The sequence below is a fragment of the Botryllus schlosseri genome, chromosome 3, assembly GCF_051294905.1.
Source record: "Botryllus schlosseri isolate E-star chromosome 3, Bs_hap1, whole genome shotgun sequence".
In the NCBI taxonomy this organism is placed as follows: domain Eukaryota; kingdom Metazoa; phylum Chordata; class Ascidiacea; order Stolidobranchia; family Styelidae; genus Botryllus; species Botryllus schlosseri.
This window is the reverse complement of record NC_137238.1, coordinates 5,343,698-5,368,695: the sequence shown is the minus strand read 5'-3', so window position 1 is coordinate 5,368,695 and position 24,998 is coordinate 5,343,698. Positions and strand designations below refer to the sequence as shown.

Genomic DNA, 24,998 nt, shown 5'->3' with positions numbered 1-24,998 from the left:
CTCGGCCCTCGGCGAACTCGGCCTTACAAACTCGGCCCTCGGTGAATTTTTGTATTAAAACAGAATTTACTGAATTTGGTCTTAATCAAAAGCTACTGTCGCACTGATTCCGAAACTATAAATGAAAATTTGGTGCTCTTTTGAGACTTCCAAAATATGGTAACCCTGGATAATATGACTGGGGGATATTCATGTCAGGGCACCCTAATGTTGGGATACCCTAACTTTGACCCTGACCCAACCCCAACCCTAATATCCTACCCCAACCCTAATGTCCCCCTGCCCCAACCCTAATATTGCCCTCCCCCAACCCTGATACCACTCCAACCCTAATGTCTCTCCTCCCCTAACCCTAATCTTGGGATACCCTAACCCCAACTTCGACCCTAACCCTTCGACACCAACCCTAATATCCCCCACCTCCAACCCTAATGCCACCCCTAACCCTAATATCCTACTCCAACCCTAATCTTGGAATACCTTAACCCCAACTTGTACCCTAACCCACCACCAACCCTAATATCCCCTACTCCCAATATCGCCTACCCCCAACCCTAATGTCCCCCTTCCCAAACCCTAATATCCTACCCCAGCCCTAATGTCCCACTCCCCTAACCCTAATGTCTCCCTTCCCCCTACCCTACCCAACCCAACCCTAAAACCCCACCTCAACCTACAGTGACAATAACGAGCAGACCACGCGTGGTTGATATGTGAGCAATAACAATCGTTGGGATATACTTTTTATCTGAACAAGTCACACACAATGTACAATGCGATAAGACCCAATGCGATGTCATGAACAGATACGACGATGTCGAACGTCGCACGTCCGCCCCTCGCCAAGTTAATTCAACACTGAGCCGACCGCGCGTGGTCGATATGTGAACGTCACGTTCTTTCCCGCGCTTGGAGCTTGCGCAATCCGTCATCATGTGATGTGATCACGCCGTGACCGCGTGATCTACGCATGCCCTGAGCTCCTTACAAGATTGACAAACCAGATGATGATAACATTATTAGTTTAATAATTCATATTAATACTTGTTAATACACTTTATTACAAAATTTCTCAAGGGCCGAGTTCATCGAGGGCCGAGTTTACCGAGGGCCGAGTTTATAAGGCTGAGTTTACCGAGGTTCTAGTTCACCGGCAACCTTTCTATCAACCCCATGAAATTGTTGAGCTGTCTTCAAAGACTATGCAAAACAAATTTGACTCAATTACAACTAGTAGATACTGAGTTATTTGAGTTTTTCATTGATAAATCTCGGATTATCTTTGATTGGTGGATAATCCGAGGAATATCATCGGAAAGCTGCAATAACTCCGCTTCTACAAGTTGGAATTTAGTCAAATTTGTTTCGCATCGTCTCTGAAGACAGCTCAACAATTTCATGGGGTTGACAGAAAAATTGAAAAAAAAATTTTTGCAATTTTTCCGTATAAATTAATAATTTCGATTGGATCTGCGGAGCCTTATACTGGTTAGAATTGAACCGAATTTGGTAAGCAGCGTTTTTTAGGGTAACTTGACGATTTAATGACTGAATGGCTGGAATCCAGAAAAAAAAGTTATTTTTGAACCTCTCTAACTACATAGGTAGCTAGCTCATTGAGTGCCTCCTTCCACATTGCATTTTCGCCCATAACACATGCAAAAGCACGCTGAAGTTTAACAATAATGCAGAACTGCCCCTATATTATCCAGGAAAATAACATTTTAAGATTTACTCTATTTTAGTTAACGTACATTGATCGCGCAACGCGAATGTTCTATCCGATATATCCCACCCATACATTGCTCTTCGTCTAAACCAGCGGTTCTCAACCTTTTTTGACACGCGCCCCCCTTGGCGATGGTCAAAAAAATCGCGCCCCCCGTGAACCCACTTGCATTTATCGTCATGTCAAAAAGAGCACAACATCTAATACAGAGGTGGGCAACCTTCTTGCTAATCATGGCGGCATTTCGATTACCTATTTAGCCTAAGGCCGGATTCCAGGACATAGCCGCAATGAACGATCTGGACACAAAATACCTATGATAAACTGTCCATATCCATTCGCGGTAAACTCTTTTTCACAACGGCCTATCGTACGCACCTAAATCGCGAGTGGCAATGTTATGAATAGTTGCCTGGAGTGTATATTGTCGCCCGGAGCGCGAAAATTTTTCAGAGCCGCGAATGAATTATTACTTCTTGACGATTCCCATTCCGGCTCAGATTAAGAAGGGGACTACTACATTAAAATTGAAAAATGATGTCTCATTGAATTGCGCCTAGCGCGAAAATTTTTTTAAGATTAAATAAATTCTACTGCCAACACATACTAATTGAATGAGGCGTCGACGGCCGCACAAGTTCCCTTCTACGGCCGCATGCGGCCGTACGGGCGCAGGTTGCCCATCCCTGATCTAATAGTATACATAAGGTAGGGGAGATGTGGTACCGATGGATCAAAAATTGCAAAATGATCTCTGGCCCTCAAATCTTCAGCCGAGAATGGCAGATCTTTTGCTGTCTCAACACTTCGATGCAAGCTCTACCTATCGCGGACATTTACATGAATATCCGCCTTTTCAAAAAATATTTATAAACGTTTAAAATTTGTTGCTCGAACGTGTCATCGATCCCCATCCGGTGGGTCCGAAGGCACACTACCATGGGACCTATGAGACATACCTTCAAAAAATCAAATTTGTCAACTTGTTTTGTTGTGTACTGTAAGCTAAGCTACAGCAACCCAATGAAGAATGTTTCGTCGCGACCTTCAAGAATAAAATAGATTATATCAAGTGAAATGTTGGCATAAAGTCATGTTTTGATTTACGCCTAAACTTACAAAATTAATGCCCCATACATATTACCCGCAAATCGTCATTTTGACTTTCAAATAACTCGTAATAGCGATAAAACACCACAGGTACCTATGATTTACACTTTACAGCCTACATATATGTAGACGAGTTTGTGTTGTTAAGTGATTAGTTGGCCCATCTATTTTGCTTGATTTGGCTTGATTTGGTACCATAGGTCCCCCACCCCATAAATATTGTAATTGACTTGAAAATAGTCCACTCGAGGTTGGTATTGATTCAAACAATATGTGCCATTTTATACCCTAATACAAGCCCTATACTTAGGCTTACCATACGTCCCGTTTTAGGCGGGATTGTCCCGCTTTTCAGCGTCTTGTCCCGGCGTCCCGACCAGTCAGCCAAACGTCCCGCTTTTTAAGGCCGTAAGGTAGGCTACTGCTGAACTAACAAAATTTTCCAATTTTTTTTATTGCAGAATCCACGAGTATGAAACTAGTTCTTTTCAAAAAATGTATTGATTTTGTCTAATTTCGAATTAGAAGTATGTTAAAATACGATTTGAAATCAACAATTTTCGTAGAAATTCACCCCCCCCCCCATACAAGTTCATTTATTTAAACTCACTCAAAATTGTTATAATCCCTCTGCCGTGCTGATATTATACAATACATAGAAGAGCCATACCTGTAATCGATAAGTAAGTATGTTAAGTAGTTACGTATGAATCGGATGTATATCACGCGAAGCGCGAAAAAAATTTTCAGTTGAGCTGAGCTTCGCGCCCCCCTTCAGATGCTTTCACGCCCCAAGGGGGGCGCCCACCAGTTTGAGAACCAGTGTAGAATATACTAAGAAAAAGTTGATCAAGTCCCTTCATTATTTCGATTTTTAGTTCACATTCTATCAATTTTTTTGCAAAGTTTCTCCAGACTCTTGCGGGCCGCATGCGGCCCGTAGTTTGCCCATCTCTGTGATAGACAAAGCTTTGCTAGTGTGACGTCATTCAAAAATCAGCTCATATCTAATTTTGAAATCCGCTAGTGGGCGCTAAAGAGCGCCCCGATTTTATGAAACAAGAATATGGTAACCCTACCTATACTTCACATCAAAAATTATGGCGGGTTTGTTAGTCTGAAAGGTGATATAGCAAAATGCAAATGTCGATCCAAATTTACTTTACACCCCCTAAAACGTAAATCATTCGTCACAGACCCCATAACTCACGCAGGTCGAATTTTTTCGCATGTGAGGAAGGATTCTGTCAGCATGTAACTGTAGACAAATTCACGGAGTGTCATCATGGAATTATCATGGAGAATTTTTCAAGTATTTTCGGTCCCAGTGATCCATCGGTACCACATCTCCCCTATGTCTTACGCCAATGTTGAATCCGCATTCCAGTTGTTGAGTCTTTTAAATTGCTGACAAATTTCCCAAAACTTGTTTCAAAATAACAAATAAAAACATTGAACAGGACATCAAATAATTTCAAGGTAGGTTGCACTGAGACTAATCCTGATGATGGTAGTGACTACAGAGAGCACGGCGTCGTTCTGTCCTGCCATGCTAAGTTTGATCAGTTTTGGAAATGAAATAAATTGTGGTAATTTATAGCCTAATTGAGGGCGAAACCGGGCAACCTATATTGTAGGGATGGTGTGAACCTCTGAAAGGTTCAGGTTCGTGTGAACGTGAACCTTTTTGAAAGGTTCTGTGTGAACACGAACGTGAACCTCATGACGTCACGTGACGTCATATTGCTAATTTAAACCCCATATTTCAATTAGGTGATTGCCTATATTAATCTACTGTACACGATACCGAGCGACGACTCGGGGCCACATAATAGCTCAGTACTCAAGTACATATTGACGTTTGAAACGTCGCCAAATGTATCAACTGGGGCAATCAAATGATATAATAATCCCATATAATAAAATCATTATCATGCGTCGCTTAGCCAACAATTTCGACCTGATCGGACAATGTTTCCGGCGTCTGAGTATTGCCACATGGATATTGAGCAGAGTGTAAAATGGGTTTCTGTACTTGCTACCGATTAACAAGTTATACAGACGTATAGCCAACACCCCAGTCGCACGGATTTGGTTTTTATGATACAGTATACATATGTAGTCAAGATTGACCCCGTACGCCTGCTAGATTTTTACATCAGAAGAAGATATCAATCTCATTGATTGGTTGAATAAGGATCATTTGCTGACAAAAGACAGTGTATTTCGCTCTTGATGTCATGTGATTGCGGGTCAAGCTCACAGCACAGAGACACTAAATATGCACAAACGGAAGGCTGGAAATTTCGAGCAAACTTTTGTAGCAATACAAGTGAATTTTTGAGATTGTCAAGGGCATGCACGTTACGTGTTCAATGTTTATGCTGCCAGCAACATGCATAGAGTGGCCCGCAGTTGGAAGTCAATAAATTTGAACCAAAGATGTTATAATAAAGTGAATATTGCAATATATGAAAAAGGTTCACAGTACAGAACCTACCAAGGTTCTGTTGTGAACGCGAACCTCAAGTTTTCCGAGGTTCACACACAGAACACGAACGTGAACCTCACGTTCACACCATCCCTACTATATTGCATCTAAGTCGGTCTTACGCAGTGCAGTTCGCCAGCTATTAACAACAGCTACCTATAGCGCACCGAGATTTAGGCTACTGCCAAAGCTATAAAGTAATGAATGACTTGCACGGAGGAATTGATCTAAATCTTCAAAGAATATCAAAAATTTGCTCAAATGAAGTTGAAGTTAGCCTATACTCCGTTGAACGCGACTGCTGGAGTTTGAGTTTGGCAATCTTTCTAGAATACGATATAAGTTTAATCTTTAACAATCGTCTTTTCAGAATGGTTGTGAAACACATGCTTAGTAACAATTTATACAGACTTTGTCAAATTCTCGCGCTCCCCCTGAGAGTCTCCCGCGCCCCCCAAGGGGGGCGTGCCCCCCAGGTTTAGAACCCCTGGTCTAAACTATAGGCCTTATATTTATTGGGGATGCTATTCCATGACATTTTCTTAAACGCGCCGCTCGGTAAACAAAGATTGAGACCTGCTGTTTTAGTTGCATCCACGAGGCGGTAAAATTCTTATGCTGTCGATACCTTACCATTCATGGGTTAGCGACACGAACCTAGCGCTCTGCACCATACGCGCAGTGCAATTTTCCAGTTTTGGCAGTCCATGAGAGCGTATTAGAAACTGCCTTTCAAAAGTAATTACTTACTTGTGTATAATTTAAAGCCAGCAGAGGTGGTCAGTAGCGAAGTACTTCTAATTTTTGAAGTACTTGAAGTATATTTTTCCTACTCACACTACTTTTTAAGTAGTTATGATTTTAGACTACTTCTACTTCTACTTGACAGTTTTCAGTTTTGTAGGCAAAACTAAGCGTAGAATACCTACTTACTTACTTACTTGTGAACCACCACTCCTACTTCTACTTGAGTAGAAATTCCGGCGTTACTTCTACTTCTACTTGAGTAGCGACGGTGACTACTTTGACCACCTCTGAAAGCCAGCCAATTATATTTCCACTTGAAGTAGTTTTCGTTTGATTTTAGAAGTCTACCCTCTAACTTTTACTTAGGTAGATTTTTTGGCCCGTACTTCTAGTTCTATTTGAGATGCTTTCTTGACTACTGCTAACAGTACTAACACCTATGCTTTTTTCCCTGAAACTGTAACATTCAACATAGTGGTTCTCAACCTTTTAGACCTCACGGCACTCTCTTATATCGGAAAACGCATAGGGGTAGCCTACATTGCGACTCCTGAAGCACAAACGGGTCGTGGGTTGGATTCCAAAATTCCTCGTCAAGTGTAGGAAGTTCCTCCTCGCCCTCCGATCCGTCCAAGCCAGTGGTTCTCAATCGGGGGTCCGTGGACCCCTAGGGGCCCGCAACACATTTTCAGAGGATCTGCGAAGCCTCAAAATAGTTGATAACCCAATTTGTATTTTTTTTAATTAGGAATATCACGAGGCAGTTTCGCTTGATTACTGGTAGAACTCCAGAGCTCACACCAACAGAATGGCCGTATGAGATGAACTATTCTACTGTGTAGACTCATTTTAGTTGCTAAATTGACAATAGCCTACTGGTACAAACATTCTTTTGTTGAGAGATGTTTTGTTGGGGATTGTGGAAAAAATAAAAAGTTGGATGAGTAAGGTCAACCACGGTGACTACGAAATGTTTACGAAAATCTATTTTCTCTTGTGATATACATAACTCTTTTTCAACAATAATTTCAAGATAAGCTTCTAGATAGAAATGACCAGGCTTGACGTTATATGTTGATTGTCCATTAAAAATATGTGTTTGTCAATTTTGGTGCCATATTTGTTGCGATCACACCAACACGTGTCGCCAGGAACGCTACGCGTTAATATTACGTTCAACGTAACACCTATATATTTGGATGGATTGGACACATGGATATTCGCCACTCGTTCATATCAAATTCAAGGCGCGGATGTTCACGATACGACTAAGTATCTCAAGAAATGCAGCTGCAGAGTTTGCTTTGAAATAATAGAAGTCAACTCAATTTGTTACTGTTTATCACTAAGCTTACAGTTATCGTTTACGCAAGACAGATGACGATTGCACTATAATTGAGCTAAATTTGAACTAAAACTCTGCAGGGGTCTGCGGGGCTCCGGGGCTCATTTTCGCTTTAGACAAAAAGGTTAAGAACCACTGGTCTAAGCAGTGTCTTACGAACAGTCTAAAGCGAAAATTGGTCTTGCTATAAGTTGACATCTCAGGAACCACTCGGTATGGTGTAAAGTAAAAGGAACAGAGATGTCCAACGCTTGTCAATATGATGACTAAAAAAGAACATCAAAAGGTCACCAACCTGGATAATCGTACCGTTCAGCATCCGGTTATGATATGGATGATTAAAAAGAGGTCAACATTTCCGTTCACACCTCAACATCACGAGTTCACGACCCAATTGCTCGAGTGGATGATCTTTTGTTTAGTTTTCACTGCCCCAAATACTACCATAAGTGGATAATTAGCCTATCACTAGCATTGGCGGTGAAGGACCCAATTTGATTCATAGCAGTAGCGAATTCCGAAGCGTCGGAGATTTATCTGAGATTCTCTTCTTCTACGATCCTGTGCTCAAAGCGCATCCAAAATAAAAAGACCCGATCAAGGTCCGTTCAAGGGAGCGAGGAAGATCAAACACTGGCACTGCCAGATTGAGACACCATAGCTATTCGTTTGACATGCCTGTACTGTTCATTGCATTGCATTATACATCGTGTGTCATGAGCAGGTAAAAATATCAAAACTGCCGATTATGCCTCACTCAGAATTTTGATTCCTTAACTTTTAATATACGTTGACCTTGTTTACTACATTTGATAGCGAAACCCCTGAGCAGTCAACTTGGTCCACTATAGTGTGTAGAGTCACACAGGTTGAGAACCAGTGTATTAGCTGAAGACTACTGATGCACGGGTCATTTTCAGTTTAGCAACTTGCTGCGGACCAAAACAATTAAGTCACGGCTCTCCTTATCCTGACGATTCACGTTAGGATAACACTGGCCTACTTTGGAACAAACCATTTTATCTTGTAGGATGAATCGCTTTGAATAATTTCTGTCATCTCGGATAGCACTTGCCGAACATCTCAGAGGAAGTAGATCGGAAGTTGAATCATTGTATTTCACAGCCATTGTCTGAGAGTAACGCCGATTATCAATCTGGAGTTGAACCGGTATAGCTGAAATTTAAAGGAAATTGACTCACAATCGAAAGCGATAAAGAGACGCATTATTATTTTGCCAAATTACAGTCGTAACTAGCAATTTTACATTATATAAATGTATAATAGGCCTACCCTTGGACTTTTCTAATTAGGAATTTAATGCATTTTAATTCGATATCCTTCAATAATATCATCAGTTGTAGTAAAACGAAGTAGGCCTACGCGTAAAGCCTTGACTCACGATAAAGACAAGTGATATCGTCCAACCCTCTCCAAGTAGCGTCGGCAAGGCATTGGGTCTGTAGAGCTTCACTTCCATTGCTAAATATAGCACGTCCGTTCGCATTATCCTGGCAAATGATTTTACCAATGTCCATATATCTTGCTACCGAAGTGCTGTGTAAACCAATAACGATTTGTGTCTGATTCTGGCAACCTGCATTCAAAATATGTAACTATATTACGCTGTGCGATATCCGTTTGAAATGCGATGTTTTAAGTTATAAAACGCATGCTAAATAAATTTACCTTTCAGAGAAGCATAAATACCATTTTCCAAATTATTGGCCATCATATCCTGACAATTATAAGTGTGTCCCAGTTTTATTTACTTCAGGTGGCCACAGACAATAAATTTTCCTACCCTATTCCTACCCAAGTGTTGGAGATTTATCTATGCTCCTGCTCGCAATATAATCCGCGTAAGCGGTGTCTTATAAAAGTCTAAAAGTGGGCCGTGCTACGAGTCGGCAGCTACGGAAGAGAAATAATGAAAATTGGCCTATAGTTTAAATGACCATAGTATAGTCGACAAACACTATCAATGCCACAATTGAACAATAAATTTCAATTGAATTAGCATTTTATTAAAGATCTGATATCTGTTGATTCAAAACATGTTGCTTCCAACTATACTTGCAATATCTGTTACCTTTAAAATGGATCGATGCAAATCTTGTAGCGCCTCCATAGCAATTCCGTTGACCGAAATATAGCAAATCCACGGTTATAGGCTTTACACCAGAAGCTATTGTCAAATCAAAGAAAACTGATTTCCGATTCTTTATCGTATACACATAAAATATTTCCACTCCGTATGCCATATGATTTCGTGTGACATTTGCTTCGTGCTCACCAACATTAATTTTGGTGCCGTCGTAATATCCATTCCCAACGAAACGGTACGATATTTCACAACCATAGTCGCCATCGCCGCATGCACTGACGACAGTGACAGAGAAATTGGTCCCGATGGCCTGAATGACATTCTCTGTAAGATAGCAATATCAGAGAAAGAGTATAGTAAGCTATAGTATACTAGTTGAGTAAGGAAACGTGTTCGTCTACTCAGGGGTCGGCAACCTTTTGCTAGTCGCGGGCCAAATTTCGGGTGTACAACTCTTTCGCGGGCCGGAATTTTTCTTAGTACTATATTTTACGCTCACTTCGGTATATTATCCTACATTGCTGCAATCTCAACCATGCCACTCAGAAGACACAAGTATTTTCACTTCAACAACACAGAATAATTGTGACAATTGAGCTTGCTTTGTGAAAGATTTTTAACTTCGAGTAACAAGTCAGATGAAACAAGAATCAGACCCTATTCAAAATGGACGTCAGAAATACGTGATCTTAGCTTGCTCTTCCTGAATTTCATTGTTCACAACTATTGTTCACATGCGTACGGGCTTCCAAAAATCGATGCAATTTCTTTTGCATTGCTGGTCAAGCTGGGATAGAGACCAATTTTAAGAACGTACTCTTTGTCAAAGTCATGCAGCAGCGATATGCTCTTTGTATGAACTTTGTCATTCAATTCCACTGCATCACATTTCAGGCCCATTTGAAATTTTCAGGCAATGGTATTGGCGTCCGCCTTAAACAGAGTACTGAATAGTCAGACATCATTTTGTAGAGAAGGAATGTCGAAAAAGCGGGTGAATATTCAGTAGTTAAATTTCGTATCACAGTTACAAATGTAGCGTTGGTAATAGGTTTTCTCTCCTTCAGTATAGGAAAGTGAGCATAATTTTCTTTGTACTGTTGACATTTCCAGAGTCACAGATTTGTTTTGAATGCGCCTCGACATCTCATGTATTTAGTTGTTTTCCCCCTGAAGTTGCAAATCCAATTTGTACAGATGTGACGTTAAATGTACCAGGAAAACAAGATTAGATACCCATTTTCGACTACAAGATTATGAGTCGGCGATATTTGTGTTTTCGAGGAAAGTTGCTATTTCATTTCTCAGTTCATACACTCGTGTAAGCATAGCTGCTCGACTCAATGAGCGAACATGGCAGATATAGGCCTGCACGACATCGCCATATTAATTCTCTGCTTCTAGTAATATCTGGCGTAACTGATTCAGTTATTGAGACAAAAATCATATTAACAGTTTTCACCATTGTGGCCAAAACACTATTCAGGTTTTTTGTCTTGGCACACAATGCCTTCTTGAAAATTAAACTATACACAGGCCTACTAACATACGGATGCTAGTTATCTATGATTGAACAGTTTGAGATTCCGTCATTGCGTCTGAGATGTTCCAAGCGTTTTCGAAGCAAAGGAAGAACACCTTTATTGTCACACCCCGTTAGAGTGATAAACTCTTTAAAAAAGTATGGAACACCTTCGGTTGCGAGATACACCCGATTGATAAGCACTGATCCAGTCTAGTCTATCTCCATCTCCTACTTCAACCACCTTCGTTTTATGGCGTAACAATAGACTAATACGATGTAGGCTACTATTGTATCGTAGCAATGCCGCATTTTTTTCATGTAGCGCTGCACGGCAGATTGAAACTCATTATGAAGCGGCGGGCCGTATTCTTGTGATAACTAATTATCATGCCGCGGGCCGGACGATTTCGCTTGGCGGGCCGGATCCGGCCCGCGGGCCGTAGGTTGCCGACCCTTGACTTATGTGGAAACATTCAAGGTTTTCAGTAGCACAGAACTATGGGCATTGTAGAGCCTGTGGGCCAAGTCCGACCCACGACGCGATTCTGACCGGCCCGCGATAAAATTGCCTTGGACTTGAAACACAAAACACTCTTCATAAATTTATTAGCTTGTTAATTTATGTACCGCGATTATGTAGACGTCGACTGCGAGATAGCGTAGTAGTGCTGTTATCCACAGCTGCAACATCAATGGGTTGTGGGTCCTAGTTAGGGATGGTGTGAACGTGCGGTTCACGCTTGCGTTCTGTGTGTGAACCTGAGAAGTTTAGAGGTTCACGTTCCCAAGCGAACCTTGGTGGGTTCTGTCTGCACTGTGCACTTTTTACATATCATACAACTTTGACTTTATTAACACATCATTGATTGAAATTTACTGCATTTCAACTGCGTGCCACTTTTTGCATGGCACTGGCAACATGAAAACAATCAACAATAATCGAGCATGCACCTTGAAAATCGCAAAAATTTAACTTGCTTTGTTACAAAAGTTCGCTCGAAATATCCAGCTTTTCGTTTGTGAATATTCAGGGATTCCCTGCCGTGAGCTTGACCCGGTATCACACAACATCAAGAGCGAAATACACTACATGTAGGTAGTTAGCGAATGATGCATATCCATGTAATTGATATCGTTGTCTGATGTAAATAATCTAGCCGGCGTATACGGAATCAATCTTAACTTCATGTGTTTATTGTATCATAAAAACCAAATCCGTGCGATTTGGGCGTTGGCTACTGCTGTATAACTTGTTACTGCACTGTAAAAAATCTGGTAGATTTACTGGGAAATCTCTGTAAATTTTACCACGAATTACCGGTCGCAGCCAATTACTGTGCGTAGCTTGTCATTTTACATTTTGATATGTAATATTACCTTAATATAGCTGTAATGTAAGTTACCAGAATTTCTTTGCAAAATTACTGACAGTTACTCGTTACTGCAGTTTACCGGGCTATTGGCAAAATTGATTAGCTTCAAAATCGCTGCAGCCAATGTATACGTAGAACTGAATGTTACTGACATATCATTCTAGAGGTGATTTGACCTGATTTAACCTCGTTTGCGAGACTGGGGTCTGTCATACCGAAATTGTTGGCCCTAGTATCAATTTAAGCTTAGTATAGGGTACAAGAAATAACTGACAATCGTAGCTAATGTGGTACACCGTAGCCATATTATATTATAAGGCAATGGCTGTACGGCCAGTCTCGCTGGTTACATTCGTTGTCACGGATAAGGCTGACAAGTTAGAAAATTAGTTCAGGATGTATAATATTGCTCGGGGAAACTAGAAATATCAGCACCGCATGCTCAGCTGACCATTTGTTAATGGCGGACAAGGCGACCTGTAATAGGTTACATTAGGTGACTGCTATTTCTGAGATTCGTAGTAAACAACCAACGCACAACTGTGACATCACAAGCAGCGTCTGGTTAGGTAAGTACAGTAAGTAGTGAACAACACATGGAGTATATATCAATTTATACGAAATTAGATGAAAAAAGGGACTATATGCAATGATAAATGTTTCTGTATGAAAAAAAAGACCCAGATCAATCATTATAACGTGGCCAGTAAATATTATTTGTGTCATGTGTCAGCGGATGAATACCATTTATTTCGAAATCGTTCGAGTGTCGTCTGGCCAGTGGCCATTAGTGAGGTTTGGGCAAAGGGTGGAGCGAAGCTTGTTGTGCTTGAAGAAAGTGGACACGATCGTTGAAGATTCCTAGGAATGCTGAATGGAATACGCATCTTAAAAGGTAATACAGTACTACATAGTATTTGTTACCGTGAATATCTGACTCTGCACACCAGCCCTCGATGACTTAGATTTCATGATTGATATATTTCATTCGCCGCATTCTCTGTTCTATTTTGGGATATTTGTCGACTTCTATAGTGACCACATACTCCGCTGCGGAGGAGAAGGTTAGCATGGCCCCTGCGCAAGGATGACACGCAAAATCGTGAAGCGTCCAATGTCATTTTCGGGCCATAGCATAGATATGTTTTCATCCACTGCTGGATTTGTTTGCCACATGCCACCTTAAATTAGGAACCTTTTGCTTCAATACAGAGATATAGTCGTGAATCTTTGCTATGTCATGTAAAAGGCGGAGCCGTCATCACACAATGTGCCAGTACCGGTACTTCAAAACATGTTATATTTTTGTTAGCCTATTTGTCTTAGTCTTTATAATGTCATGTCCACTGTCCAGGTTAGGAACTTTGCTTTATATAGCGACTTACGCATGAATTCTTTTTAGTGGAACTGCAAGATACTACATATACAGAAGGAATGAGAACGAGAAAAAGAAACAATTGGAAGTTTGGCCGGTGGTGGAATTAATTCACGTTTTCTCGAGACCACTCGTGTTACTGCATGTCTCCTAAAGAAGAATTAGACCTCCAGCAGCAATATTTTTCCATCGATAACCACTGCATCGTGATATCATGAATGAATATACAGTTTGTTCCAATGTCGTTTTGGGGATGTGAAGAAAATGTTGCGATATTTTTGCATCGTGTTGCTTTGCGATAGGTATGGATGTACGTGAATTTACAAGCTGGTATGTAATCCTGATTTACAGGGACAGCATGTAGGTAGGTAGGCGGTAAATTGACAGACTCGATCGTAAATGTACGGGAGAACATGTAAATTAGATATACCGGAGGTGACTGTAACATTACAGTCTGGCGTGTAAAGTGAGATTACCGGACGAGTGTAAGTTAAATTTACATTGACGAACGGTAATGTTAGATTACCACGAAATGTCTGGCTACCGTGCTTCCAAACATTTCGCGGTAAATCGAGGTTTTTATTTTTTACAGTGTGGGGTAATATCGGTAGCAAGTACAGACACTCGTTTTACACTGGGTTCAATATCAACGTAGCCATATTCAGACGCCGAATACATTGTCCGGTCTGGCCTAGACCGTCAATGCGTAAGTAAGCTTATATTCCCTTGAAATTCCTCGTCGAAATTGTTGGCAAAGCGACGGAAGATATTGATTTCACGGGATTATTATATCATTTGATTGCACCAGTTGATACATTTCGCGACGTTTAAAACGTCAATAGTAGGTAACTTCAGCATTGTGGCATTATGTGGCCCGAGTCGTCGCTAGGTACCGTGTAAAATAATATAGGCTATCACTTCACACTGAAATGAAGGGTTGGAATTAGCAATATGACGTCACGTGACGTCTTGACGTTCGCATTCACATTCACATAGAACCTACCAAAAAGGTTCGCGTTCACAAGAACCTGAACCTTTCAGAGGTTCACACCTACCCTAGTCCTAGTCCGACAGAGGGCGACTCCAGGAATCCTACCTAAGTCTTCGAGATTTATCTAGGCTCCTCCTCGCCATATTCCGTCTGAGCCAGGGGCGGGCAACTTCTCCAGTCGGCGGGCCTGATATGGGAAAATGAAGTACTTGGCGGGCCGGATTACAGAATTAATACATTAATTGCGTATTTAAAACCACTCATGCCAGGAATAAATCGTATTTAATGTCAACTTCACGTTCAAAGCATAGGGACCTAAAACAGTAACCTGTAGGAATCTGAAAAAGAGGACACTTTCTAAAATTTCCCAGACTTACAACACCGGAGTAAAATCCGGAAAATTTTACATTGGTTGACAAGAAAGGGCCAACTTTTCGACTCAGCTCCCGAAAGACCCTCGGTACCGTTGACGAATTTTAACATACATTTAACAAAAATTTTCAAAATAGAGGACAAATTCTCAACACCGAGGACATTTTGGCGTCCTCCGAGGACACTTTCAAAAGTGTCAAAAAAAGGACAAATCCTCTTAAAAGAGGACGTATGGTAATCCTGCTATTTATTGAATATATTCATCTAATGTACTTCAATAGCTTTTGAATTAAATCAGAATTTTGTCACTTTTGTGGTCGATAAAAGTTGTCATGAAGTTCTGTGAACTCTGACTGTATGCCGGATGTTGAAAACCTTAGTAAAGACTGCACGTGAACATCAGTTATATTGGAACGCAGTCGTGTCTTGATAATGTTCATGATCGAAAATGTTTGCCCGTAGTAGTTTCATGACGGTGTTTCTCAGGTTGGCAAACTAGAATTCATTCTATGACGCCTAAAATTTGTCAATACTTTCATATTTGAATTTCAGTTTCAGGGTAGAAACTCTCTGCTGGTCGCTCAAAATCACGTCGCGGGCCGTATGTTGCCCGTCCCTGGTCTAAGCGGTTTCTTATTGAAGCCTCTGGGGCCGTGCTACGAGTTGGCAGCCAAGGACTAAAAATAAAGAAGACGAACAACAACAAAAACAACAACAACAAGAACTGCGTACGTCATATGCGTGATCCAGATACGAATTAATGCTAATATATGGCAAAGTCTGCCATAACAATTAAAGTCGCAAAGCATTGTGACATGCGGATCCAAGATAGCATTCTTGAGGCTCTTATCGACTCTTGAATATCCTACAAAATAGATATAATGACATTTGCAGTTGTTCCTATGAATTGTGCTCGTACATATCTGCATATCAATTTCATAATAACGGATATTAGTGGTATTCAAACATAGAGTAATTCTGATTAGTATGGAAAGTGTTTGCAACGTTTGCAATTATTTCTTACAGCGTCCAGAATCTTCCTAAATACTCAGAAGTTAATGTTCCAAGCTGTTTGAAGGAATTTGACAATGCAATGTTTTTTTTTTTTCGTGCTGAGAAGTTACGTAATATTATGTTCCAGGTTGTTTGAAGGAATTTGACAATGCAACGTTTTCTTCTATTTTTTCGTGCAACTTTTTACTGCAACTTTTATCAGGTATTGCGCAAAATATAAATGAGTGATTTAAAATTCATGATATAAAACTATTTCCAGCATGGCTCTCTCTTTTATTAGCTTAGGGCAGGGGTGGGCAACCTTTTCAGTCAAAGGGGCACATTCGATTGACGAAATATTGCACGGGCCACTAGCCGCGCCAAGCGCGAAAACTTTTGAAGCTCATATCTCAATAATATGGTCACTTGACTATATTGCAGGCCTGCTGTATATCGCTGGACTCAGTTTGCAAGGACTGAACTATTCGACGCTTGGACATATCAATTTCGAAAGCTTCGACCAACATGCGTCAATCCTTCTTTTGTGCCTGGGTTTCATAGTAGATCAGTGGTCGGGAACCTATGGCTCACGAGCCACATATGGCTCTTTTGGGTATACGATATGGGTCTTTGCCAAATATTTTTTTTACTGAATTGATCAATATGGTAGCGACTTGTTGGTAAATTTTCATCACAACCAGAATAATTATTCTCGTGACAGTATAAACATGTCTTAAAGAGGTAAAGATAATGTCGTTTTCAGGTTTAGCGGCTCGGACCCCCTCGTTTCAAAATCATCAAATTTAAGTTACTGTCACGCCTGTGGCCAATATCCCTCGCGAATTTTATGTACCCGACTCGAAATCTTGAATTGTGCGATACGTTGATTAATCAAAGACATGTTCGTAACTGCCGCACCTCAAAACCCCCAATTTGGGGGGGGGGGCGAGCTCGAAGGGTGCCCAAAATTATTTCGTGAATTAGCATAAATTATAGAGTATTTTTTGAAAATTTATGCAACTTTTAAAAAATTCTTAGCGCTACGCGCGATTTCAAGGTGCAAAATATCCTGATTTTCTGGTACTCTTCCCTCAAGAAAAGAACACGAAAGATTTTTAGCAATGGACATATCGGCGTTGGCCAATACCGCGACACGACGCACCAAGACATATAGCGATTTAGGACATATTACATGCGACTCCAAGAATTGTGCCAGAACGATCGGCAGCGTAAAAACCTTGATAGAAAAGGACTGCCCTTACGCTGACCGAAAACTTCGTTATATATACAAAATACATATACACACAAAAAAAAATTTACCTCGATTTACCGCGAAATGTCTGGAAGCAGGGTGGCCAGCCACTTGGCAGTAATATAACATTACCGTCACTCAATGTAAATTCAACTTACAACCGTCCGGTAATCTAACTTTACATGCCAGACTGTAATGTTACAGTCACCTCTGGTATATTCAATCTACATTCTCTTCTGTGTACATTTACCACCGAGACTGTAATTTTACCGCCTTACCTACCTACCTACCTACCTACCTACCTACCTACCTACCTACCTACCTACCTACCTACCTACCTACCTACAACCCTACATGCTGTCCTTGTAAATCAGATTACATGCCAGCTTGTAAATTCACGTTTCAGCCTACATCCATACCTATCCCAAAGCAACGCGATGCCAAAATACCGCAAAAGTTTCTTCACGCCCTCAAGACGACATTAGGACAACTGTATATTCATTCATGATTCACGATGAAAAAGTATTGCTGCTGGAGGTATAATTCTTGTTTAGGAGGCATGCAAATATAGCACGAGTGGTCCCAAGAAAAGGTGAATTAATTCCAACGCCGGATAAACTTCCAATTGTTTCTTTTTCTCGTCTTCATTCCTTCTGTGTGACTGGTATCTTGCAGTTCCACTAAAAATAATTCATGCGTAAGTCGCTATACTAAGCCAAGTTGCTAACCTAGACATGACTTATAAAGACTAAGAAAAATAGGGTAACAAAAATATAACAAGTTTTGAAGTACCGGTAGCCTACTGGTACATTGTGAGTTGATGACTCCTCATTTAACATGATATAGCAGAGATTCATGACTTAAATGATCAATGTGTTGAAAGAAAAGGTGCCTCATTTAATGCGGCATGTGAGCCAAACATATCGAGCAGTGGATGAAAACATATCTAAGCTATGACCCGATAAATGTCAATAACAAGCTAACAGTTTCAACTCTCCGCGGCAGAGTATGTGGTGTCGCAGGCCATTATACAAGTCGACTAATATCCCAAAATAGAACTGAGAATGGGGCGACTGAAATATTTAAATTATGAAACCAAAGTCATCCGGGTGGTGTGCACAGTCGTAGATATTCACGGTAATATTCACGGTAATACAGTAGGCTACTGTACCTTTTACGATGTGCATCCCATTCATCAGTCCCGACAATCTTCAACGAAAGTCTCTACTTTCTTCAATCACAAGTCACAAGCTTCGCAGCGTCAGCCTTTGCATGCCCAAAGCTCAATATTAATGGCCGATCAGTCGGCTACTCGGCTCGACACGCAGACGACTTTGAAATAAGTGATATTCATCCGCTCACATATGCCACCAATAATATTTACTGTCCACGTTATAATGTTCAATCCAGGTTGGTTTTTCTAACAGAAACATCTATCAACACCTATAGTCCCTTTCTTTTGCATCTAATTTCGTATATATTGATATTTATTGCTCCACGTGTGGTTCCCTACTTACTTACCTAACCGGACGCTATTTGTGATGTCACAGTTGACTGTTGGTTGTTTACTACGAATCTCAGAATAACCTGCAACGCGCAACATAAGGTAACCTATTATAGGTCGCCGTGTCCGCCATTAAGAAATGGTCAACTGAGCCTGCTGATGTGCTGATATTTCTAGTTTCAGGAATAAGATTATATATCCTAAACTGATTTTTGTAACTCATTAGCCCTATCTGTTACAACAAATCTAACCGCCGAGACCGACCGTGTAGCCATAGCCTTATAATATAATGTATATGGTGTAACTACATTGTCAGCTGCTTCTTGCACCCAACTATGCACTATACCGAAATTGGTACTAGGGTCAATCAGTTCCGTGTGACCTAATCCTGTCTCGCGAACGAGGTTGAATCAGGTCAAATCGCAACGAGAATGATATCACAGTGACATGCACTTCCACGTATCCACTGGTTGCTGGGGCTTGGAAGCTAATCAATTTTGCCAATAGCTTGGTAAAATGCCGTAGCGAGTAACTGTCAGTAACCTTGCGAAGAAATTCTGGTAACTTGACTTAGCAGCTAAATTAATGTAATATTACATATCAAAATGTAAAATGACAAACTACACGCTGCTATTAGCTGCGACCGGTAATTCGTTGTAAAATTTACAGAAATTTATTTGTAAATCTACCAGATTTTTTGTGTGTAGCTTTAATTGTCCATAGCCTAGGCGCCTAAATGACTGGCGCCGAATGTTCCTGTCTTGGCAATCTGAACATCAGAAGACGAATTCCATCCCGCGAGGAAAAATTATACGCCAGTGAAGAAAAACCAATTTGAAATCGTGTGCGCCTTTTAGTTTAGTACGTTTGCCCGACTCTATATTTTTGATATAGCAGACAGGAGATCACGAAATAACATTATGTAACGAAGTCATACCAACGGGTCCGCCGCCGATGATGTTTGATTATTATTTACGGGCCCTACAGTTTCCAAGTCACCTCACTCAGCTCTACCGGTAAATTTGATAAAGTGGGCAGAGAGGACAAGAAATTTATAGCAATATATATGCAATTTCCGATCTTATTGACCGATTTTATCAATAATTATCGAAAATTTTAGCGCTCCGCGCTGGCTCACTGGACATTACGGCTGATTTCGGGGCAAAAGCAATCAACAAGATGGGATGGATGGGGGGGGGGTCGGTTTATCACCCTATGGGAGCCCAAGACCCAAGTTTTTTTGGGACCTGACGAAGTGCTGTTTCGTCCCTGCCAACGGGTATACGCTCGAAGATGTTTAATTATTGTCGAGCGGTCCTACCATTTTAAATAGGCTACATCTCACTCAGCTCTAACGGTAAATCTGAATACGTCAGCAGATAGGGGATAAAAATTGATAGCAATACATACGCAATCCCCGATGATACTGCCCGATTCAATCGTGTATTCTTGAAATTTTTCGCGCATAGCGCGTCTAGGCGAGAAGGGGAGGCCCACTAAACGTTTCCCCAGATTGATGACAAGTAGCCCCAATGAGCGAGGATACAATGGGGGGTCTGGGGGGCGAATCCCCCCAGAAGTTCGGTTTATCACCCTATGGGGGGGGGGCAAGACCAACGTTTTTTTCGGGGGGGCTGACAAAGTGCTAATACGGCCCTGATCAAAGAGCAAGCATATAGCAGACGTGACATGGCGGCGACTATTTCGAAACGCAGTTTTCAATTACGATTTGTCTTCCTGATCTACCACGCGAAATGAACTGTTGTGGATGTGAAAATTACCAGGGATATCTAAAACTTTTTTAGATATCCCTGGACAATAGGCCATTTGCAGGACTTCGATCACGTGACTAGATACGCATAGCAACCACAAATTGGTTAGCAAGCTACTTTCTCGCGCACCTGATTCAGTGATAAATATCGCATACGGTACTGTTGATTTCTGGTTGTAAACGTTTCAGAAATTTGTTGTGGAAGTCATCAGAGATTCACCTATGCTAGACGTCAGTCCTGTACGAAGCATTTCGAATGACATCGTCAGAATTACGCAGACATCACTCGGTAACGTAGTCGTATTACGTTACTCAACTCTGATCATATGTACTTACATTCCGGCATTTGAAGTAGAGCGATTGGTTTATATTCTGGTAAGAGTATTTGTTAGTTCAAGTAGTACCATACGTCTGTTGTGGAGCCTGATTTTGGATGGAAGATATGATTGAAGCAGCTGAGACCCGCCGGGATCAGGATATACTGTCTGCTCTGCTGTCGTGCTGACATAAAACAATGTCGCTGAACACATCGGAACAATCTTTTGGGAGAACCTGACATCAAGACTAAACAAAGCAGTGCACTTCATTGTTGCCTTGTACAATGCTGATTTTATTAGCACTACTACGCAACTGCGATGGAAGTGGATTTGGAAAATCACACGCGATTTTGACAAATAGTTGATGTCATGTGTGCGCTATTTAGGGAACTAAGAGAAGTAGCAATCAAATAAATCTTAGAGCAGCTCAACCGCAGTGACAAGGTCGGTCATCCTATACCCAGAGGTGGTCAACGTAGTCATTGTTGGGAACCGAGTAAAAGTAGAAGTAACTCCGTAATTTATACTCCAGTACAAGTAGAACTAATTACTTCCAAGACAGGTTAAAAGTACTTTAAGTGGAAGTAGAAATGAATTTCTGAAAGTAGTCAAGAAATTCGTTACATGAAGTAGATTTGGTTGAGGGTTGCTTAGTTTTAGGAATTTATGTCAGGTGACAACTGTTAACATTGCATGGTGCATCTTCTTGATCAACGCAAAAGAGTAATGGCACTACAAATAGGTGAAATTTTCAAAGTGGAATTTAGTTACCGTGGAACCGCGGGCCTATTATGCCCAGTTGTTTGACAACTTCACGCTTGAAGGGGAGTCAATCATGCGCCAAAGCTACTTTCTAGTTGACACGATCTCAAGTCTGACAAAAAGGTACTGCCTAAAAACTGTCAAGTAGAAGTGGGAGTAGCCTAAACTCATAATGACGTGATGATGTGCTAAAATAGTACTTCGCTGCTGACCCCCTCTGTATATTGGTTCAACCAACTCATAAACATCCTCTAAAGACGACGAACATTGCTTCTTTTGCATTGCCTTCAAAATATTCTGAACAAATGATATTCTTTGATTCATTGAATTTACTAATATACTTGGAAATAAGTGCAATTTTAATTTTTGTTTTGCATTCGATACCCAGTGCATAGAAACTAGTTGAAGAGCTTCTTGGAGGTACAGAACTTCAATATACAATTGAATAGTATATTCATATTGAAATGAACCCGAATATTTTGGGCTGACACTCGTCAGGGGTAATCGTCAGCAACGAGTAGAGCAGGGCTGGCAAACCTTTTTAGCCAAAGGGCTACATTCGATTGACGAACTGTTGCGCGGGCCACTAGCCGCACGAAGCGCGAAAATTTTTTGAAGTTCACAAGTCAATAATATTGTCACCCGACTTTATTGCGGGCCTGCTGCATATCGCCGGGCTCTGTTTGCAAGGACTGGACTATTGGCGTCTGGACATATCGATATCGAAAGTTTCGACCTACATGTGTCAATCAATTTGTGCCTAGGTTTCATAGTCGACGGTCTTTCTGCGAGTGCAAACGTAAAGTCGCATATGTTGAACGACACTCTGTCTCGTAATCGTGAATATAGTTAGATTCAATCTGATGCATTAGGCGTTCTTTCATTTTCACAAAGGGGCAACAATATTAAAAGCAAGAAATCGAGTGACAACATGTTGCGCGAAGCGTGCAGAAAATTTTTACTTTTGGTAAATCAATCGTAAACTATTGCGCTTTAATGTAGGCTACGTATATCTACCAATATGTGACGGACTCATGAATCTGCCAATGCGTCGGAACTGATATTTTAGTCATCTCATCTAAAGTGTTGCGGCCAGACTAATCAAATATTTGGTTGGCCTCACAAGTTCACAATCTGTGCAATCCATTTTTGATAACATTAGAGATTTCGGAAATTACCTCGCGGGCCACTCAAAACCTTCTCGCGGGCCACGGGTTGGCCGGCCCTGCAGTAGAGAAATGGAAAGAACATTGTATATCAACAATCGTATCACAAAATATGACGTCACCAGCATGAAATTTCGTGAATGAGAGAGTGTTCAATGTACTATTTTTAGGTGGTACACGAACTCCTTTTGTTGCCAGGGTTTTGGTTGGTGTATTTTGATAAAAGTCGACTTGTTGACAGAGTTTTCGTTGGTGTATTTTGGTAAAAGTCGACTCCAAGGCACACAAATGGAATTGTGAACGGGCTCGCCCAACGATTCGAAATCGGTCGTCTCGATAATTATTCGCACAAATCGGATTATCTAACAGATGTTTTCCGATGGCAGAATTGATGGCCTTTGATCGATCAGCATCAATCTAAAGCGGATGAGTTAAGGGTGAGTTTTTCACTGAGCGTGAAGCACGTGTTCTGATGAATCTCGGGACATGTTGGCTTATGCGTTCCTGCAGACGTTTTGACGTTCTTCCCACGTAGCCACACTCAAAGTGGCACTTATATTCGTACACTGCCTTACTTTGTTGAAGTGCAGGGAGAGCGTCTTTGCGTGTTGAAGGGAGCAGTTGTGTTGTTGTAAAAATCACATTGGTTTTGACTGTGTCGTAACACTTACTGACCGCAGAAATCAATTGTTTTTCAAAGTGGGTGGAAATGGGGCCAATCCAAGGTAGATGGATATAAACATCTTTTACTGTTCGTTCGGTGGGCTCTGTTGGTTTTTCTGCGTTGAATTGCGTTAATTTCCGCTCCATGCCGCGGCTGATGACGTGTTCAGGGTAACCGTAATCCAGTAAGATTTTTCGGATGTTGTCAAGTTCTAAACTCAGTTTGTTACCCGAACATATCATCAACGCTCTATGCAAGAGGGTGCATATGAGGTTAATTTTTCTGCGTCGAGGACTAAATGAATTCCAGCGAAGGTATTGTCCTGTGAATGTCGGTTTCCTGAAAACAGACGTTTCAAATTTGTTGGTATTGCGCTTTTCGACTAAAACGTACGGAAATGATAATGAGTTATTGCGTTTTTTTTTCTATTGTGAATTGTAAGGCCGGGTGAAGCGAGTTTAAGCGAATGAGAAATTGATTACACTGCGACTCATTCCTGAAAATGACAAAAGTATCATCTACATATCGGCGGTACAATAGTGGTTTGACAGACTCACGCTGGGAGAGAAGCTCGCCCTCGTAATATCCTACGAAAATGTTGGCCAAAATAGGTTACCATCGCCACGCCGTCTATTTGGCGAAACATGTCCTCGTGAAAGCTAAACTCCACGGAACAGGTTGCGGCTTGTAAAAGTTCAACAAAGACGTTTCGCGGGATTGTTGGTGGTGGTAACTTACCATCGTAAAGCGCGTTGGCACAAAAAGAAGTTCAAGAATGCATGTCAACCTTATCAAGTTCAATAACTGCCGACACTTTATGCCCATGTCTTTTCCTCTGCCTCCATAGCCACTTGTCTAGACAGATTCAAAGCATCTATTACGGAAGAGCGCTCATCGTGCTGTACGCAAATGAAATAATATTTTCAAAGAAGACATCAGCATCGGGAAAGAAGTTCAGGACAGTTAGTCAGTGGTCAGATCATCTGCTGACATTTTTGTCGGCATGAAACCACACTGCCTTTTACCGCATGACCAAATTTTATGTGGTGATTAACTCCCGGCTGAGTTTTTTACGAGGGCATCATCAATTTCTTGTCTATGTTCGGATCTCTTCGGATAATCCATCAGATCATTAATTCGCATACATGTAGTAAAGCCATGTCTTGAAACTCAAGATATTTGCAATGTGCCAAACAGTAAAGTAATCCAATCCAGGCAATCAATCACGTAGGGTAATCCAGACAGTTTGTTGCATCCTCAGCAGGAGCTGTTTGATCATTTTTATTCGGGTAGTGGCACTTGGCAGCATGACAGAATGATCAATACCTTAGGTATATATAATATTGGTATAGAGGTCTAAATATTTTGAATTGTTTAACTGAGAAGCCGTATAATAGCATAGGA

At 41.1% G+C, this 24,998-nt stretch overlaps 1 protein-coding gene, 1 long non-coding RNA gene and 1 pseudogene across 2 annotated transcripts in view; 2 read left to right on the top strand and 1 right to left on the bottom strand.

The window, feature by feature from the left end:
* LOC145436584 (uncharacterized) overlaps positions 1–24,998 on the bottom strand; it is a 68,238-nt gene that overhangs the window by 20,429 nt on the left and 22,811 nt on the right. Inside the window, exons 2-4 of the mRNA XM_080313964.1 lie at positions 9,515–9,853; positions 8,825–9,019; positions 8,438–8,598 (exon numbers count right to left, since the gene is read on the bottom strand). Coding sequence (XP_080170090.1) covers positions 8,438–8,598; positions 8,825–9,019; positions 9,515–9,853 — 695 coding nt within the window. The remainder of the gene's footprint in view (positions 1–8,437; positions 8,599–8,824; positions 9,020–9,514; positions 9,854–24,998) is intronic.
* Positions 13,189–24,998, top strand: part of LOC145436620 (uncharacterized) — a 251,531-nt gene continuing 239,721 nt past the window's right edge. The window contains exons 1-2 of the long non-coding RNA XR_013914349.1: positions 13,189–13,322; positions 13,830–14,409. This is a non-coding gene — a long non-coding RNA (uncharacterized LOC145436620). The remainder of the gene's footprint in view (positions 13,323–13,829; positions 14,410–24,998) is intronic.
* On the top strand, positions 13,485–13,549 carry LOC145436671 (U6 spliceosomal RNA; annotated as a pseudogene).